This window comes from Ictalurus punctatus, chromosome 15, assembly GCF_001660625.3.
Source record: "Ictalurus punctatus breed USDA103 chromosome 15, Coco_2.0, whole genome shotgun sequence".
Classification (NCBI taxonomy): Eukaryota; Metazoa; Chordata; class Actinopteri; order Siluriformes; family Ictaluridae; genus Ictalurus; species Ictalurus punctatus.
Window position 1 is genome coordinate 22920227 of NC_030430.2, and position 19708 is coordinate 22939934.

A 19708-nucleotide genomic window follows, 5' to 3' on the forward strand; every position below is an offset into this window, starting at 1 on the left:
GCGTCTAATTTATAAATGAAGCTTCATCACAGGTACAGTACTATTCAAAAGTACAAAGAAATGCTGTAGAAATGTTTGCTACTATCTGCCATTTCAGGCATCCTCTAGAGGGCTTGGAACCAATGTATTAATTCTGCGATCTGTGTTTAGTCTATCTGTGCGTTTACGCACGGGTCTGAATGTGAAATATTCAGTAGAGCTGTGTGATTACGGCTCCATCTAGTGGATGAGCCCGGAACCGTACAACCTGCTCACTTGGCACAGGGATGTGCCTGAACCAGACATGACTTTTGCTCTTTAATAAGCACGTTCGTGTTAATCGCAGAGGTCTCACGCACAACCTCGAATCCACTGCCTAACTTCAACTACGCAAACTTACAGAAAAATCATAATGAAAAGGCTCGCTGAATCGTACTGCGAGCTTACGTACATACTAACAGCAACATTTTAGTCGTTATATTTTGTATATATACGGTTAAAGAGACGTCTCAGGAGCCTCATGTTCTGGGTGGAAGTGTGTGTGTGTGTGTGTGTGTGTGTGTGTCTCACCCTGCCCGCTTCACTCTCTGGTCTTCCTGAGTCTCGGTCGGACGATTTCCCGCTGGCCAAACTGTCCAACGAGTGACATGATGAGGCTTCAAACAGCGCTTCATATGGGCTCTCCTCACACACATCTACACACACATCTTCTCACACACACACACACACACACACACACACAATTCCACTCAGAATACAACAGTAACAGTCCCATTTTGTTTGTGTATAAACACTAACAGAGATACAAGATGCCTGAAGTGACTCCTGACCTTGAACCCTTCTTAGGTTCTCCTGGGGAGGCGGTGCTGAAGGAGGCGGGAGATCAGGAGGCTGACCGCTCGTATGAGCTACACACACACACACACACGATAAAAACAAAATAAAATGAAGACAAAAAAAACCCAAGGAAAACAATAAAACATCTAATCATTTAATAAAGCACTTGGTGTTGACATTTGGAACACAGCCGCTTAGAAATTCAGATTAAGCCGAATTAAATGTCCAGCGATGTTTAAATGGAGCTGATGATCACGGTCTTATACACTCGCTCACCCTGGATGAGAGCAGCGATCTGGCGGCTTTTCTGAGACGGCATTTCCTTTACAATGTCCAGCGCCGTGCGGTTCTTGTTGTCCACGATGTTCGCGTTGATACCTGAGATAGGTGAGACTCGCATCAGGTTCTAAAGGGTCAAAAATTCTCACAGCAAAAGGCACTGATTTCTAGAAAGCTTAGCCGGAACGCTCCAGAATCACCAGTTTTATTTAAAAAAAAAACCAAAAAAACAAAACAAAACAAAAAAAACCCCACAGTTCTATGTTGTAGAAGATGAGCATAAATTGGTGGATTACCAATTGTGAGAAGGTTCCGGAAACTTCACCGTATGCACAAGCCATAAACATAAAACATAACGATGCTATCTAGTGGCGGAGACTCTTTGTTCCACGCTGTTTTATTTGTATTTTATTTTATTTAAATCTGCACTTGTAAAAAGCTTTAAAATCTGGAATCTAAACGTCTAAAAATATGTAAGCCACTTGACACTCTCTCACCATCTACAGCACCCCTAAGGTGTTGCTATTCAAGGCAATAACAAACTGTGCTGTTTGAGGGCGGAGCGACACAGCGATTGGTTGCCATGGTTACAGGGAACGCAGTGGGTACAGTATGTTAAACGTCTAAAACTTTTACAGGAGAAGGCAGTACAGGAGTACAGAAGACTGTGGTGATACGGTGTGTTTGGAATAAATAATGATATGTTCACATCTCTCTATAACTGCACGTGATTGGCTGTCACTTTTTGATGAGGTCATCTTTTTGCCTCTAGTAACGAAGACAGTGTTGTTTTGTTTTTTTTTTACCTGCACTGAGCAGCTTCTGTACCACTTCTGTCTTCCCAAAGAGAGCAGCTTCATGAAGGGCACTGCCTTTCTCCGTCTTTATATACACACACAGACACACACAAATGAGTTGAGTGTAACCAGGACAGAAACACGGCAGCAGCCTGAGTATGTGGAGCATAAAGACATGTTAATGAGACACTACAGGGGGGGGACAATGAGAAAGAACATTCCAGACGCACCAGGGAGGTGTTTAACATCTTTCTCTCGACACTTTATATCAGTTAGAGAAGCTTACAAAAATGACTTAACGGTGTTTTATCTTAGGCCATTATGAGCTGTAAATGTTGTTAAGCGATATTGTTGGGAAGCAGTTGACTCTGAAGTAAGATGTAGTTTGATAGTACTTTGTAGTTAAGGCCGGTTCACACCGAGACGAACCGTGTCTAAATCAGTGGCTGTCAAAGGGAGTGTTCACACCCACACGTAAAACGCGTGGCACCAAAGCGTCAAATTTTTTTTTAACGTCCCGGGATTCGTTGTTTTCTGATGCACAGCGTTAAAAACTGGCCGACCAATGAGATTCGTCCCGGTGTGAACTGGCCTTTACTGTGGTACTGGGGGTGGGGACCGCAGTCTGATTGGTTACAGTGGTGTTGGGGGTGGGGACCGCAGTCTTACTGGTTACAGTGATGTTGGGGGTGGGAACCGCAGTCTGACTGGTTACAGTGGTGTTGGGGGTGGGAGCCGCAGTCTGACTGGTTACAGTGGTGTTGGGGGTGGGAGCCGCAGTCTGACTGGTTACAGTGGTGTTGGGGGTGGGAACAACAGTGTGATTGGTTACAGTGATGATGGGGGTGGGAGCCGCAGTCTGACTGGTTACAGTGGTGTTGGGGGTGGGAACCACAGTCTGATTGGTTACAGTGGTGTTGGGGGTGGGAACCGCAGTCTGACTGGTTACAGTGGTGTTGGGGGTGGGAACCGAAGTCTGACTGGTTACAGTGGTGTTGGGGGTGGGAACCGCAGTCTGACTGGTTACAGTGGTGTTGGGGGTGGGAACCACAGTCTGATTGGTTACAGTGGTGTTGGGGGTGGGAACCGCAGTCTGACTGGTTACAGTGGTGTTGGGGGTGGGAACCGCAGTCTGACTGGTTACAGTGGTGTTGGGGGTGGGAACCGCAGTCTGATTGGTTACAGTGGTTGTGTCATCACCTTATGTTTAAAGACGCTGCTTGAAAAGAAAGACTCCAGTCATGTCTTTTGAACAGTTTGTCTCCTTAATTCAAATTTACCTGGAAGTTGATGTCCATTCCGGCACTGAGCAGCACCTCTACAACAGGCAGGTGTCCGTTGCGTGCGGCGAGGTGAAGCGGTGTGTGTGCGAAAGTGTGTGTGTGTGTGTGGAGAAGGTTTGGGTGAGCACACAGCAGCAACTTGACGACCTCGAGGCGACCATAGAGCGCAGCAAGGTCCAGTGGAGTCTCGAAGCGGTTGTTCCTCATGGTGGGGTCGGTCAGTTCCTCTAACAACACACGCACCACGTCAGAGTGTCCGTACTGCGCCGCACAGTGCAGAGCGGTCTCGTTATCATTGTTCTACAGAAGAACAAGGATGAGGAGAGAGAGAGAGAGACAGAGAGAGAGACAGAGAGAGAGAGAGAGAGACAGACAGAGACAGAAAGAGAGACAGAGAGACAGAAAGAGAGAGAGAGAGAGAGAGATACATAGAGAAAGAGACAGAGCGAGAGGGACAGAGAGAGAGATACAAGAGAGAGAGACAGAGAGAGAGGGGGACACAGGGAGCGAGAGAGACAGAGAGAGAGATACAAAAAGAGAGAGAGATAAGAATAAAGAACAAGCAAGAATGACAAATGAACATTCTTTCAGTTCTCTTGTATTATTCTTTGCTCTTCATTAAGCCCTTCTTCACTGGTTAACACTGGTTCCAGTGTTGTGCCTAACTGGGAACCGTTTCACGCTTTTCCACCACAGTACGGTCACAATGTGTTCAGTCCGAGCATCAAAATGCCGCTGGTCTGAAATCTTGGGGGCTGAGTTTTTTTTTTTTTTTACAACCAAGACGACGCGAGCAAACAATTTACGTCTGCCAGTAAAACAGTGGAAAATAACATTAGTGTTTCACAGACTTTCAGTCTGTGACAAAAATAACACAAAAGCTCTGAAAAAAACATTTTACAATAACAGCTTTACTCACAGCGGTCCCAGCATGACAAAAATAACCAACAACACTGTTAACATTCTTGTAAATAAAATGTCCAGATGTTTTACTCGCAAGTGTGACAGACTGAATGTTATGAAGCTATGAACGCTAATGCTAACAAGAGGTCTTCTAAGAACCTACGCATGCAGAATGAAAAGTTCAACGCGATACAATCACGAGTCCGTCGTCTCGCGGGTGATGGTTGCCCATGACGACGTCTCTGTGCTTGCTCACGAAGGAACTTACGATCGTCCGTGACTGTCGTACGTTACGCCATGTGTTAGTACACGCCCACACGCAACGACGCGTTGTTTTCACGTTTGTCACAACGCAGGGACGGTTCTTAAAAAAAGGCACCGACCCCAGAAGAGATAGAGGATGTAACCCGAGCTTATACGTCACCGTGTCCATTCTGTCCCATCACCAGTTCACCGTTTTCCATCAAAGCACCATGAGAGATGACGAGAGAGAGAGAGACAGACAGACCTTCTCAAACACCACGTAGCAGAGTAAGACAGAAAGAGAGATGGACAGCAGAAGAGAAGGGAGAAAGGCCGAGAACAAACAGTGTAATTTATAAAATCATTAAAATTAATATTAGTGCTGTGTGTTAAATTCATTCACACATTATTGATTTGATCTGAAAAGAGAAACAGACTCTCTTACATGTTTATCATTTATTAATTGAACTTATTAATCATATAATTGATTAATTTCAAGCGGCACAAACCCTACAGCAGCCTGCATGTGTGTGTGTGTGTGTGTGTGTGTGTGTGTGTATAGTTTTAAAAAACCCATTAGGCCAAAGTGCAATTTAAAACCCAGCTCACTCCCATGATAAGGAATCCCAGCAATGAATCACACCCACACACCCGTGACGTATGAACAGTGTTTTGAACGCATTATATAATCAAAATACCCAATCCAAAGACTCATTGAGTCCAGGTTTCTGTTCTCGCTCTCCAAGAACACACCTGAAACAAGCAATAAACACCTCCTACACACACACACACACACAGTGTGTCACAGTACGATGAATAAGAAGCGATTACGTCTAATACACGAACATCACTGCGAATGTAGGTAATGAAATTGTCCACACAGTTTGATGTCCGTGTAATTACCCATAAGTGCACTAGAGGGCACTGCTCTAACCGAATCGCTGAGTCATTTATGAAGGTGAGTCAAATGAAGACCTTTTATATTTTGCGTTGTTTACTGTAAGCAGGTGTTACAGAAGTTTCCTTTAAGATTCCTATATAAAACATTTTTAAATAATCTATTTATATGTCATAATTTGACTCACCCTCGTATAGGGATGTCACGAGAACTGATACTTCGGTACCAACGTTTTTAAAACGTGATGTACTTGTTTTTCCGCGGTAGCGTAGGTACTGTTGCTAGCTAAGGTACCGAAGCTGCTATTCTTCCGGAACTGATGGGGCAGCATATACACCTAAGTGTTTTACTCTGTCCACAAGTGAAAAAGAAGAAGAAGAAGAAGAAGAATCTGTGCCTTAAAAAAAGTTGAAATTTTGTTGAAAGTTGATCTTTTTTGTAATTGTTCATGCTTTTGTAAATGATCCATTTTGTAATCGTTTCATTTTATTTATTATTTGACGGCTACATAACACTAATGTGTTTTTATAATGTTCAAATGTTTAAATAAAGGAATTAATGTTTAAGTATCATTGTTCTTTTTTTATTTACACACCGTGTTTTCGACTGTGGTATCGAGTATCGTGTACTTCTGGTGGTATCGGTACTGACTACTAGATTTTTGGTATCGTGACATCCCTACCCTCGTCTGTTGAGCTACTCTCTATATCATCCTGTTCGTTTCTCCATACACTTCAGATCCGTTTTATCCCTCATCTGCCTCAACTTTCTGTCATCTGATCCACGAGATCAAGTATCGCTGCATTGTATTATACTGTACAGATAATGACATCATATCCGCGTGACTGGACATACTGAATCACTGAATCTTCCTCATATATTCATCTATATTAAGCACATCGTGGTGGATCCAGAGGCTGTCCCCGAAATACTGGGATGGTGCAGGACGACGGGGTGGGACGAGACGACAGGGCAGGATGACGGGGAGGGACGGGACGAGACAACGGGGCGGGACGAGATGACAGGGCGGGAGGGCGGATGGGGACTTGAAGGCAGGGCGGGAAGACAGGGCGGGACAAGATGACAGGGCAGGACGATGGGGAGGGACGGGACGGGACGAGACAACGGGGCGGGAGGGCGAGACGGGACTTGAAAGCAGGGCGGGAAGACAGGGCAGGACAAGACGACAGGGTAGGACGAGACGAAGACTCGAGAGGGCGAGATGAGGGCGGGATGGTGCAGGACAACAGGGAGGGGTCGACAAGGCAGGACGGGACTTGAAGGCAGGGCGAGAAGACAGGGCAGGATGACGGGGAGGGGCAGGACGAGACGACGGGGCAGGAGGGCGGGGCAGGACGAGACGACGGGGCGGGACGAGACAACTAGGCGGGACGACAGGATTCCGCAGAACATCAATAATGTATATTTACTGTAACACCAAGATTAAATACATCAGTGACTAAGACAGTATGACAGATCAACCCACGGAGCATCATCACCACATGACGACTTCTGTTCTGAGTGAACTCTGACCCCACGCTGATGTCATCTTCACGAGAAAACTAGAGCAATGCAGCGCTAGTTTCAGTAAAGTGTGAGTAATATGCGCGTGTGTATGCGTATATGTACACTATCTGATTCACCTAGTGAGAGGTTGTGTGTGTGTGTCAAAGTGGAAGTGAGAAAATGTGTATGTGTGTATGTGTATGTGTGTGTGTGTGTGTGTGCGCAAGAAAGCCTGCAGGAGTGTGTTGAACGTCACAGCTTGCCACAGCATGAGAGATACCTGCTATCTCGTGTTTCCGAACAAGACGAATCCTGTGATATCGATCAACCAACAAGAACCAACGAGCCTGTTCGAGTATGATGTCATCAAAAAGCGCCAGATCAATACACAGTGCGTCAAAAACACCTCTGTAGCAAGATTTTCAGATCATTATCTCGGTGTTCTGCTTCAAGGGCTGCTATAATGGTGTGTGTGTTACACACACAGAGAGACAACTGAACTCTGCTATGCGAGTATGGACCTCTTACATCATCAACACGAGCTCTCGGGGGAGGGGGGGGGGGGGGGTGTAGTGTTAAATGTCATCACTATGTGCCTAAGGACACACACACACACACACTCCTAAATAATAAAACAATTATATTTGTCTGTCTCTTTAATTCTTGATCATCTGTCTCTTTTTTTCTGTCTCTCTCCATCTGATCATGTCAGCTGTGATACAGTTACCATGGATACACCCCACCCCTCTTATTTCAAGAAGCAGAGCACTCACACACACTCTCTCTCTCTTTTCCTTCAGCCACATTACACACACTTTCTGATGATGATGCACACAGACAGAAACATGGAAAAGCTTCCAGCCTTCCAGTGGAAGTGTGTGTGTGTGTGTGTGTGTGTGTGTGTGTGTGTGTGTGTGTGTGTGTGTGTACAAGGGGAGATGGAGTGTACTAACCAGATTCAAGCATGAATAATGCACATCTTCTGTGAGTTTAATTTATAACTTTATAAACTAAAAAAAGAAATCAGTCCTCGGTATGAACAGTGTGTGAGAGTCAGTATTCAGTATAGAATTCAGTATATGCCAGAACACTCGCAAAAAGCCCCTTCTAGCAAGTCAAGCAAAGGCTTCGTCATAAATACGCAGCAATGACGGTAAGAAACAACCTACAGCATGAAGAGACTCGAACACACAACCCAACGTTAGTCCACTGTGAAGTGGCTCGTGCTGCTGAACAGTGTCTTCAGACGAAAGTCTCATGATAGTACACTACATGGCCAAAAGTGTGTGGACACCTGTTGACACTCTCGTCCCTTCTGGATCCGTCCGTTTATACAGGTGACGGCATCTTATGTCTAAGAACTATTGTTGATATTCATTTGGGTACGTCACCGTCTTCTTATGTTGGGTCAGATCCATGATGATGTTTGGTTTTATATTCCAGGGTGGTATAGGGTATGTGTCTGTGCTAGGATTTCCAAGTTAATATCCCGGTTCTCTAGATGGGGTTTTGTACATAGGTCTGGTTTCATACATATTGAGGGTGGAGAGCTGCAGGTTGAGCTGGATTAGTTTGGACTGCCTTTAGCTTGACTGAACAGTGCAGGGCTACTACTACTACTCCTCCTACTCCGCCTCCAACTCCTCCTCCTACTACTACTCCACCTACTACTACACCTACTCCGCCTCCAACTCCTCCTCCTACTACTCCTCCGCCTCCAACTCCTCCTCCTACTACTCCTCCGCCTCCAACACCTCCTCCTTCTACTCCAACTCCTCCTCCTACTACTCCAACTCCTCCTCCTACTACTCCAACTCCTCCTCCTACTACTACTCTTCCTACTACTACTCTAACTCCTCCGCCTACTATTACTCCTTCTCCTACTCCAACTCCTCCTCCTCCTACTACTCCAACTCCTCCTCCTCCTCCTACTCCAACTCCTCCTCCTACTACTACTCCAACTCCTCCTCCTACTACTACTCCAACTCCTCCTCCTACTACTACTCCAACTCCTCCTCCTACTCCAACTCCTCCTCCTACTACTACTCCAACTCCTCCTCCTACTACTCTTCCTACTACACCTCCTACAACTACTCCAACTCCTCCGCCTACTACTCCTCCAACTCCTCCTACTCTTCCTACTACTACTACAACTTCTCCTCCTCCTATAACTCCTCCTAGTCCTCTTACTCCTCCTCCTCCTCCCTCCTCCAATTATAACTCCTCCTACTACTAGTCCTACTTCTCCTAATACTACTCTTGCAACCCCTCCTCCTCCTCCTACAAGTCCTCCTGCAACCCCTTCTCCTCCTACAACTCCTCCTCCTCCTGCAACTCCTCCTACTACTAATAATAAGTTCCAGTGCTTCTTGTTAGGTGTTTGTTATTATCCGGTGCACTTCTCTCTCACACGTTGGGTTATGGTGTTTGTAGACTTGGTGTAGTCGTTTAATTCAAAGCAGGATTTTTTTGGAATACACCACTTACCACCTTCTTACATTTTTAACACGCGTCCAGACACCCCCCCCCCCCCCCCAAAAAAAAAACACTCGGCCCTAATGAATTTTATGTCATCGCAGAGTTAAAGAGAGACGCGAGCGTTGTAATGGGGTCACACTGAACGTGACTGAGAAATGGCGAATAGAACTCGAGCAGCATACCCAGCATACCCAAGCGAGGCCGACTATATAAAGAGAGCATGCAGAAAGGTCAGAGGTCAGGGTTCAGAGGTCAGGCAGAGTCAGGCTTGGGTACACACCTTGGCATTAATATAGGGGTCAAACGGGCCACAGCGTTTGAATTCTCTGTGGTCTAGAGTCTGGGGGAGGAAAAGAACAGGATGGAGATGAAGTCAAATGTCTCAAACACACACACACACACACACACACACACACACACACACACACAGGATTAATGATGAACATTGCGATGGTGTTATGAACCAGGCAAAGAAACACTACAAAGCAGGAAATGGCTAAAAATGAAATGAACAGTATTCAGGTATTCGTTTTTGATTAGCTGTCTTACATCATCATCAAATTCATTTCATTTTGAGTCATTTTATGTAAAATGAAGAAAAAAATAAGTGAGGAGAAATGATAATTAATAAGGAAAAATGAATGACAGTGAGACAGCGATGCACAGCAGCCTAACGTCAGCATCGTAGCACGTTCCAACGCTTTCAGTGTCAGGCTATTAACATCACAGCACCACACACACTCCCCCCTCCTGAAAAATAAACACAAGTGGACTGGACACTCATCAGAGGATTGGACTGAGCCAACAGACAGAGTGTGTGAGACAGACAGACAGACAGACAGACAGACAAACAGACAGATGCTATATCAAAGCCTCACAATCTGCTCTTGCTTCAGACAGACAGAAAAACTGCTTCACAGAGCCACAGATTATCATAATCGCCCGCTCTCCTTAAAAATGGTTTGCGCTGGGTTGGGACACACTGACAAGACACTGCATTTGGCAGACAGAAAGACAGACAGACAGACAGACAGACAGACAGACAGAACACAAATATACAGACAGAGACAGATAAACAGTCAGAAAAATCAGATCCTTCTCATCAGTTCAGGAATGGTTTGTTGTGGACAGACAACAGAGTGAGACAGTTAAGAGAGAGACAGAGAGACATGGACATAAAGAGAGAGAAAGAAAATCAGATCCCCCCTGTCTGTCTGTTTAGGAGTGGTTTCTTCTGGCTTTGTGTTTACAGACAGACTGATTGATTGACAGCGAGACAGAAAAACAGACAGACAGGTATCCAGAGTTTCACAGACAGACAAAATGAGAGAGAATGACATAAATTTCTTCTCCCACTCTGGGTAAGGACAGACAGAGACAGACAGACACTTGGTTTAAAGTGAGGCAGACAGAAAAACAGGCATAAATGGGTAAATAAAACAGACAGACAGCTTGAAAGAAAGATAAACAGACAGATAGAAAAATCAGATCCTCCTCATCAGTTCAGGAACGGTTTGTTGTGGACAGACACGATGAGAAACAGAGAGAAAGACACATAGCCAGTCACAGATCTTGACAGACAGACAGTGTATATATATATATATATATATATATATATATATATATATATATATATATATATATATATATATATATATATATATATATATATATATATACATACAGACAGATTTTAAAAAGATCAGAGCCATCTGTTTAGATATGGTTTGAGAGTGATGGAGAGAAAGATAGAGAGAAAAGACAGATACCCCGGTCTGTCGAGGAATGGTTTCTTCTGGCTTTGGATTTGCAGACAAACTGATAGTTTGACAGTGAGACAAAAAGAAAGACAGACAGGAAGCGAGAGTGTCACAGATAAATACAGTGCTGTGAACTGTAAATTACTAAATTCTTTCAGAAATTAAAACAAAATCGAAGATAAAACGAAGGCGACCTGAGTAAACACCAAATACTGTTTTTAAATGATAATGATATTTATTGAAGCAAAAAAGTTATCCAATACCAACTGGGCCTGTGTGAAAATGTATTTGCTCCTGTAGTTGCTAATTCCCCAAATCTATGAAATTGCGTTCATAATGGGGTTCAGCTGGACTAGACGCAACCAGGCCTGATTACTGCAAACCCTGTTCAATCAAATCAGCACTTACATAGAACTTTTACAACAGTATGACTGAAATTCCAGAAATGATGAGGAAGAAGGTGATTGAAGTACATCAGTCTAGGAAGGGTTACAAAGCTATTTCAAAGGCTCTTGGACTCCAAAGGACCACAGTGAGAGCCGTTATCTCCAAATGGAAAAACCCGACACAGTAGTGAACCTTCCCAGAAGTGGCCGACCTTCCAAAATTCCTCCAAGAGCACAGCAACGACTCATCCATAAAGCCACAAAACAGCCAAGGACAACATCAAAGGACCTACAGGCCTCTCTTGCATCAATAAAGGTCACTGTTCATGACTCCACTATCAGAAAGACAGTGGGCAAAAATGGCATCCATGGAAGAGTGGTGAGGTGAAAACTGCTAACCCAGAAGATCATTAAGGCTTGTCTGAATTGTACCAAAATACACCTTGGCAATCCTCAGACCTTTTGGGAGAATGTCCTGTGGATTGAGGGGTCAAAAGTGGAATTGTTTGGAAGACAGGGGTCCCGTTACATCTGGAGTAAACCAAACACAGAATTTCACAAAAAGAACATCATACCTATGGTCAAGCATGGTGGTGGGAGTGTGATGGTGTGGGGATGCTTTGCTACTTCAGGGCCTAGGCAACATGCAATAATTGATGGAAACATGAATTCTGCTCTCTACCAGAAAATCCTAAAGGAGGATGTCCGGTCTTCAGTCCGCAAGTTGAAACTCAAGCGCAACTAGATTATGCAGCAAGACAATGATCTTAAATGGGCAGTTCATGCTCGAAAACCCTCCAGCGTGGCTGAACTAAAGCAGTTCTGTAAAGAAGAGTGGGCCAAAATTCCACCACAGCGCTGTGAAAGACTGATCTCCAGTTACCGGAAGCATTTGGTTGCAGTTATTGCTGCTAAAGGTGGCACAACCAGATTTTAAGTTTAAGGAGGCAATTATTTTTCACATGGGTGATAAGTGTTGGATAACCTATTTTTTGCTTCAATATATATATTTTTTTTTTAAATAAAGAAAAACGGTATTGTGTGTTTACTCAGGTTGCCTTTGTCTTGTGTTGTATTTCGTTTGAAGATCTAAAACTACTGAGTATGAGATATACACAAAAACAGAAATCAGGATGGGTGCAAATACTTTTTCACAGCACTGTGGTTTGAATGACAAAAATATTTAAAGAACGAGACAGACAGAGAGATAGAAGAAAGATAGGAAGTCCGATCCTCCCCGTCTGTTCAGGAATGGCTTCTTCTGGCTTAGGATTTACAGACGAACAGAACGTTTGACAGTGAGACAGACAGACAGAGTCTGAAACACTGATAGTTTGAGAGACGGACAGAGAAACAGACAAAGAACGACTGACCGAGAGACAAAGAGAGAAAATGAAATCCCCATATGCTCAGGAATGGTTTGTTCTAGCTCTGGATAAACAGACAGACAGTTTAACAGACAGACAGATAGACCGACAGGACGTATTAAAACAAACCTGTTCGTTGAGTTTGGGATATGACGTCCCCTTGTGGATGAGCAGCCGGACGATGCGCTGATCTCCTTTCCACGCAGCGAGATGAAGCGGATAACAGCCCTTATTATCCGCTACGTTAGTGACAGCATCGCTCTTCAACAACAACTCCACCACCTCACTAACAGACAGACAGACAGACAAGTAAAAAAACATCCGAAGTATATAACATTTATAATAAACTGCCTCCTTTGACCTGTCTCACCCCATCGCTCTGTATGGCGCTCACCTGTGTCCGTTCAGCGCTGCGTGGTGGAGAGGTGTGTATCCATTACTGTCCACACAGTTCACATTAGGGACCCTCCAAATACTGCAGAGGCAAACACCACAGTTTATTACTCAACTAGCTTATGTAAGCTAACGTGACAGGGTTTCTGACAGGATTCTCGGGTTACGTACATAAACATGCGTAATCTTTAGTGCTAGCTCTAGACAGCTAACTCAAATGAGCTAACCTGACATGATTTCTGAGAGGATTTTCAGTTTATATGTACATCCAGGTTAAAAAAATTCCACTGTTAATTCTTGATAGTTATTTTACGTGAGCTAACCTGACAGGATTTTCAGGTGACGTTCACGAATGTTTACAATCTTCATTGCTAACACTACACAGGCAGCTTACATGAGTTAATCTGACTAATGCTACATTAATGTACATGAGCTAACCTGACAGGACTTTCAGGTGACGTTCATAAATGTTTTCCTTTTCAGTGCTAATAGTGTACAGTTAATGTACATGAGCTAACACAACAGGATTTTGAAGTTATATTCATAAATGTTTATAATCTTTGTTTCTAATAATACATAGCTAGCTTACATGAGCTAACCTGACAGGATTTCTGAGGTTATATTCATAAATGTTTATAATCCCCACAGCTAACTCTAGATAGCTAACTTACATCAGCTATCCTGACAGGATTTTCAGGTAATATTCATAAATGTGAATAATCTTCACTGCTAAAGCTAATTACCCAGCTTTCATCAGATAACCTGACAGGATTTTCAGGGGATATTCATAAGTTTTCAAAATCTTCACTGGAAACACTAGATAGCTAGTGTACGTGAGCTAATCAGACATGATTTCTGTGAAGATTTTCGAGTTACGTTCGTAGATGTTTTCACTGCTAATGCTAGGTACAGCTTACATCAGCTAAACTGACAGGATTTTCCAGGTCATAATCATTAATGTTCATAATGCTCACTGCTAACTAGATAGTTACTTTACATGAACTAACCTGATGGGATTTCTGAGAGGATTGTCAGATTTTATTCATAATGTTCATAATCTCCACAAGATAGTTAGCTAAGCTTACATCAGCTAACGTGACAGGATTTTCACTTTGTACTAATTAATGTTCATAATGCTCACTGCTAACTCAGGACAGCTAACTTACATGAGACAATCATAGGATTTCTGAGAGAATTACATTCACAATCTTCATAATCCTCAATGCTAACGAGAGTTAGCTCGTTTAAACGAGTTAACCTGCCTGGATTTCTCAAAGGAGTTCAAACCTATATTCATAAATGTTAACTGCTAACGCTAGTGAGCTAGCTTAAAAAATTGGGAAAGTGGAAAAGTGAAAGAGGATCAGGCAAACAGAAAAAGAGGGAAAACATGGGCAAGACATAGAACAATAAAATTAAAGACAGGAGTGAAAAGGAATATTAGAGAGGGACGTGTAGAGGAAGGGAAGAAGAAGAGGATGGAGGAAAAAGTCATAGGACAGAAGAGAAAAAGATGAAAAATGAGATGAGACAAGGACAGAAGAGGAAAAAACTAGTCCATCTGTCTCTCTCTCTCTCACACACACACACACTTGTGTAATGACATCATCCACCTCCTTTCTTTAATACCCCAACCTTGTTGACCCATGCAGTGGTATCGTCATGGCGACTAAGCCTTGGTGCCACAGTTGAGACTCATTCAGAGTGATGCTGTGTTAATGAGAGATAACGAGGAGAGAGAGTGAGAAACAAACAGATAGAAAAGAGACAGACAGAAGAGGGCAGAAAGAAATACAGAAAGAGAGGGAGAAAGAGTAAAGACACAGAAAGAGAGAGAGAAAAGAGAGGAGGGAGAGGGAGAGAGAGGGAGAGGGAGGAGAGAGTGAGAGGACAGAGAGAGAGAGAGAGAGAGAGAGAGGAGAGAGTGAGTGTAGAGAGAGAGAGGATAGAGAGAGGATAGAGAGGATAGAGTGAGAGGATAGAGAGAGAGGAGAGAGTGAGAGGAAAGAGAGGAGAGGGTGAGAGGATAGAGAGAGGAGAGAGTGAGAGGATAGAGAGGAGAGGGTGAGAGGATAGAGAGAGGAAAGAGAGGAGAGAGAGAGAGGAGAGAGTGAGAGGATAGAGAGAGAGGATAGAGAGGAGAGAGCGAGAGGATAGAGAGAAGAGAGGATAGAGAGGAGAGAGAGGAGAGAGTGAGAGAGAGGATAGAGAGAGGAGAGAGAGAGAGAGAGAGAGAGAGAGAGAGAGAGAGAGAGAGAGAGAGAGAGCTATGCATGAACACTGTTACAGGTTCCCTGAAGTGACTCGACATGGAGAAAGCACACAGCCGGTCGTGTGTGCGTGTGTGTGTGTGTGTGTGTGTGTGTGTGTGTGTGTGTGTGTGTGTGTGTGTGTGTATAAAAGACGTGCAGCCTGAAAGGAAACTCTAATCCCTAATATCCCCACAGAGGAATCAGACCAATGGAGGGTGCACAGCTTACAATAAATTTTCCCATGATGCACTGCAAACATTAGCATCCCTGTATCCTCTTTCAGGCCTGTAGAGTGGTGTAAAGCTTTATCTCACGCACTAACCGTTAATTAGCCCATAACTAGCAGGCTAGCTGAGTTTCAGTCAATACCATGCACTTTATTGATCAGATTCGTCCATCTGTGTAGACTTGACTCTGTGAAGAACTGACTTTACTCACTTCTACACTCTCCGTCCTACATTCACTCACGCATGATTTACTTCGAAATTAAATGCGTTACCATGTTAAAAAAACAAACAAACAAACAAACAAACAAACACACACTATCTTCTAGTTAGAGCCATTTCACCGTTATGGCATGGATAAGGTGTGACTAATCCACCCCAGCGTCAGACGCTGATTGGGTAACAGGGACATTGTGGACATTTCATTTTACATCAGACTCCAGTGCATGTGTCATGTTTAACAATGTTTTAATCTAGTAGTTCTACACCGTGGCTGGTAGCAGTGTTTCCTGTCATTTTCTGGTCACTCAAATAGCGCACACACACACACACTTATTTTTGGGAGAACTGGGTCGACCGGCGCTGTGGGACTTTCTGCCCATCCGGCCGCTTCTTTTATAGCGATAACCAAACCTAAAACTGCAGGCAGAGACAGCAGGGGGCCAAGCACCGACACCGAGAGGTGACGCTTAAAGGGTGTAAAAGCATGAATATTACCGGAGAATCTCTGGACTCTCTACTCCCCTCCACATCAGCCATGTCAGTTAAAAACACAGAACAATCAAATATAGAGAACATTCTCGGAGACGCGATGCTTCAGTGGGTTTTAGGTAAGTTATAGGCAAGTTACGTCGTCATGGTTACGTGACCTACTAATGACCGAGCCCTACAACCAGCGCTTATAAAAGAAAAGGTCAAACGTTGACCACTTTTCGCCACTGATGAAGTCCTTTGTTGTGCTGGCAGTGTGTTTTTGGGTCATCGCCCTGCTGTGTGATGAAGTTCCTCGCTGTTAGATTGGATGCATTTCACTGTTTCTGTGGATGTCTGAATTCATTCTGCTTCCTCCATCATGAATTTAAATGAACTCCAAAACTCCATCTTGCTTCAGATCCAGACGGATGAGACCAGTGAAGGAGCCACATCAGTAAGCCAGCAAAGCACGGGGGGGGGGGGGGGGGGGGGGGGAGCTACAGCACAAAACACATGCTGAACAGAGAGATGGTTTATCAGTCAGGAACACGGCTCTGACACAGGAAGTGTTCAGCAAGAACATACGACTCGTTATCAGCGACAAAAAAACATCATATTAAACGCCAGGGAGTTCTTTACTGGAGTTCATTTTACAAGTAAGGGTCAGTGAGTAAATGTAGTTTGGGATGAAGGAGAGGTTTTTCCTTTTTGTTTTTTTTTTAAAACACGTACGCTAGCGTATTACGACAACTTGCACTACCGCTCCTGGCCTACAAGAGTCAGTAGGGAGCAGAAAAGCAGGTCTTCAGTGTGAAAGACGACAACGAAGAACGATGCTTAGGCAATCTCTCGTGACTATTTGTACCCTTATACACTTTAAGGCTAGAATTATACAAGTGCAGGTACGCTCTAACCTGCACTCGTTTTCGTCTCGTCCGTTTTTTTCTTCGACCATCTTGAGACTCGACGGTCCCGTCACTGCTGTCACCTTGCGGAAGAACTAAATAGTGCAAAAGAATTAAATTCTCATGTGCGACCGTTGTGTTTCAAAAATTCTGGTGTGCGTACTCTGCTGATGACGCAATTCACGTCATGCTTACTCTACGCTGTCCCGAGCGCACGCGTAAACAGTGAAGCATAGTTTGGGCTTTAAGGGGCGGTCATACTAGACTTTCCGCATGCGCACTTTCCACTGGAGTCCATTCGTAGGCATGCGAATGCTGGCGATCGGAAACACGAGCTTCATGTGAGTGAAGAAGTTTCGCATTCCGCTTCGTTCCAAAGGACAAGTTTGGTGACCTGCGAATTCGTATCACATGAAGACGTGCGATGACGAGAAGAAGATCGACACATCACGGCGTGACGTCTTTAGAAAATCAAAGATTCAGGAAGCACTGATTACAGCAGTGTCGCAACATCCCATTTTATACAGCACAGCTTTAAAAGGATATAAAATAAATATTGCCAATTCATTGCCGGCTAATTAGCAGATAGCGTACGAGATGGCTAAAGCCTGACGCAGCTAACCACACGCGACCTGTTGCCGATTATTATATTTATATTATATTTATGTTTATAAATCGACTCGTCACCTATAGATATTACTGAGGAAGTTATGGGTAAAACACACAGAGATCCTATCAGCATACAAACACACAATCACCGCTACTGAAAAGCCTTGAAGCATGAGTTTCTGTTTTAGTAAGTACACTAAAATAAGGAAGTGTTACTTTAAGACATCCGGAAAGATGGGGTTACGCGAAAATAAGATGTCAAGAGATCTGATCTCTCTCTCTTATTTTAGTGAGGAGTACTGCAAGTAGGTGTGTTTTATTTAAATGTTTTTTAAAAAAAAAAAAAAAAGAGAGAGAGAGAGAGAGAGTAATTAATTACTCTACATTTATTTTAAAATAGTAGCTAACATTTATGGAAGGAGTCTCCAGTTCAAGCGCTTTGTAACAGTTTTCCAGCACGGGAAAGTCCTCAGGACAGACGAGTTTGCAGTTTCGTTAACTTCACAAGCTGCAATGTTGTTGTTTTTTGTCTTATTGACTTCAAAAGAGAAAGAGAGAGATGCTAGTGAGGAAACAACTGTTTACAACCGTCTACATAACATAATTGATAATGAACTAACATGTTTTGCAGACCTTCAACAACATGAAAAATTGATTCCAAGCGAAGATATCACAGGTCACCCTGTGCTCTGACCCCAGCTTCCTGACAAGCTAGGATAGGCGAAAAGAATGTCACTGTACTTTAATGTATGTGACAAAAGCTTATTATTATTATGGAGATGATTCAGAGTACAGGAGGCTGGGGGAAAAACACCTGCAGCTTAACAACAACAGGACAACCGAACTGGTGGTGAATTTCCAGTTTGTTAAGAAACCTGTCCCCATGAAAGGGGGAAAATGTGGAGATGGTAGACAAGGGTCTTCCTGAATAACAGACTGGACCGTCTTCTTTCTGAGGACACTACTATGGTCTTCCATCAGTCTATTGTGGCTAACTCTTCTTCTGTGGTCTGCTGCGGAGGGAGGGACACGCCAAGCGCTGATCAGGAAGTCCAGGAGTCTTAACTTACTATAGCTAAATATATTGAGCTCACTATTATATTCTTACCCATGAGCTACATAAAATCCAGACTTTATCAGCTTGGGCTAATTCCAAAATGGCCGCCTCTTCACTACAGATGCTCACTGTATAGGGTATAATACACACGTATGAGATTTCAGCCACACTAAAACAGCAAATACGTATGCATTGTATTTTCAAGCCGACTTCATAATTCATTTGCACCCTGAATTCTCGCCGTTATTTAAGTATTGGCACCCCTGCCTTCCTTTACCTTGCTTGCGATTACTGCAGGACAGGACAACAAATTCACCATGTATCGCGTACAGTAGGGAGGGAGACGAGCAGAAAACACGCCACGTTTTGAGCATTTGAGTATATTTTAGTAGTGGATTTAAGTGGTTCCATGAAGGTATTGGATTAGTCGACTAGTCAACAAACCACCTCTTTCGGCGTGTCGTGGTGGAAAATGGACACGGGTACTCGACCAGAGTCGTTCATCTAGAGGAAATCCTAAAACTGCAAAAGCACCACTTAACCCTAACCCTGCCCCCAGTCAGCACTCGGTCTTCATAAAGTTACATCAAATCAAAAGGGTCTAGTTCTACTTTCAATTCAACTGCTGACCCGGACAAGAAAACACATCCGCACCGGTGCCGAGTTGCACGCGCAAGCAGAAGGAAAGGTCCAAAAGTAGTTAGTTAGCATAAGGGCTTTATGAGGGCTTTTCCGATTGCAAGCCAAGAAAAAAACAAAAAAACAAAAAACGTTTGAAGTGCACAGGCAGGAAAAAGGGCCTCAGAAGGTCTAGCTTTGAAAACAGCGGGTGGGACACGAGCCGAGGATAAACGAAAAA

The 19708-nt window shown here is 43.7% G+C and overlaps 1 protein-coding gene across 8 annotated transcripts in view; it reads right to left on the minus strand.

Annotated features, from left to right (window-relative positions):
* LOC108275628 (ankyrin repeat and SAM domain-containing protein 1A) overlaps positions 1 to 19708 on the minus strand; it is a 60715-nt gene that overhangs the window by 29615 nt on the left and 11392 nt on the right. For 6 of the 8 annotated variants that reach the window (XM_053686339.1, XM_053686340.1, XM_053686338.1 and 3 more), the window contains exons 2-9: positions 13111 to 13191; positions 12846 to 13002; positions 9484 to 9543; positions 3173 to 3475; positions 1902 to 1977; positions 1093 to 1194; positions 810 to 887; positions 550 to 686 (exon numbers count right to left, since the gene is read on the minus strand). In XM_053686339.1, coding sequence (XP_053542314.1) covers positions 550 to 686; positions 810 to 887; positions 1093 to 1194; positions 1902 to 1977; positions 3173 to 3475; positions 9484 to 9543; positions 12846 to 13002; positions 13111 to 13191 — 994 coding nt within the window. The remainder of the gene's footprint in view (positions 1 to 549; positions 687 to 809; positions 888 to 1092; positions 1195 to 1901; positions 1978 to 3172; positions 3476 to 9483; positions 9544 to 12845; positions 13003 to 13110; positions 13192 to 19708) is intronic. The other 2 variants (XM_053686342.1, XM_053686345.1) reach the window with 1 other exon arrangement.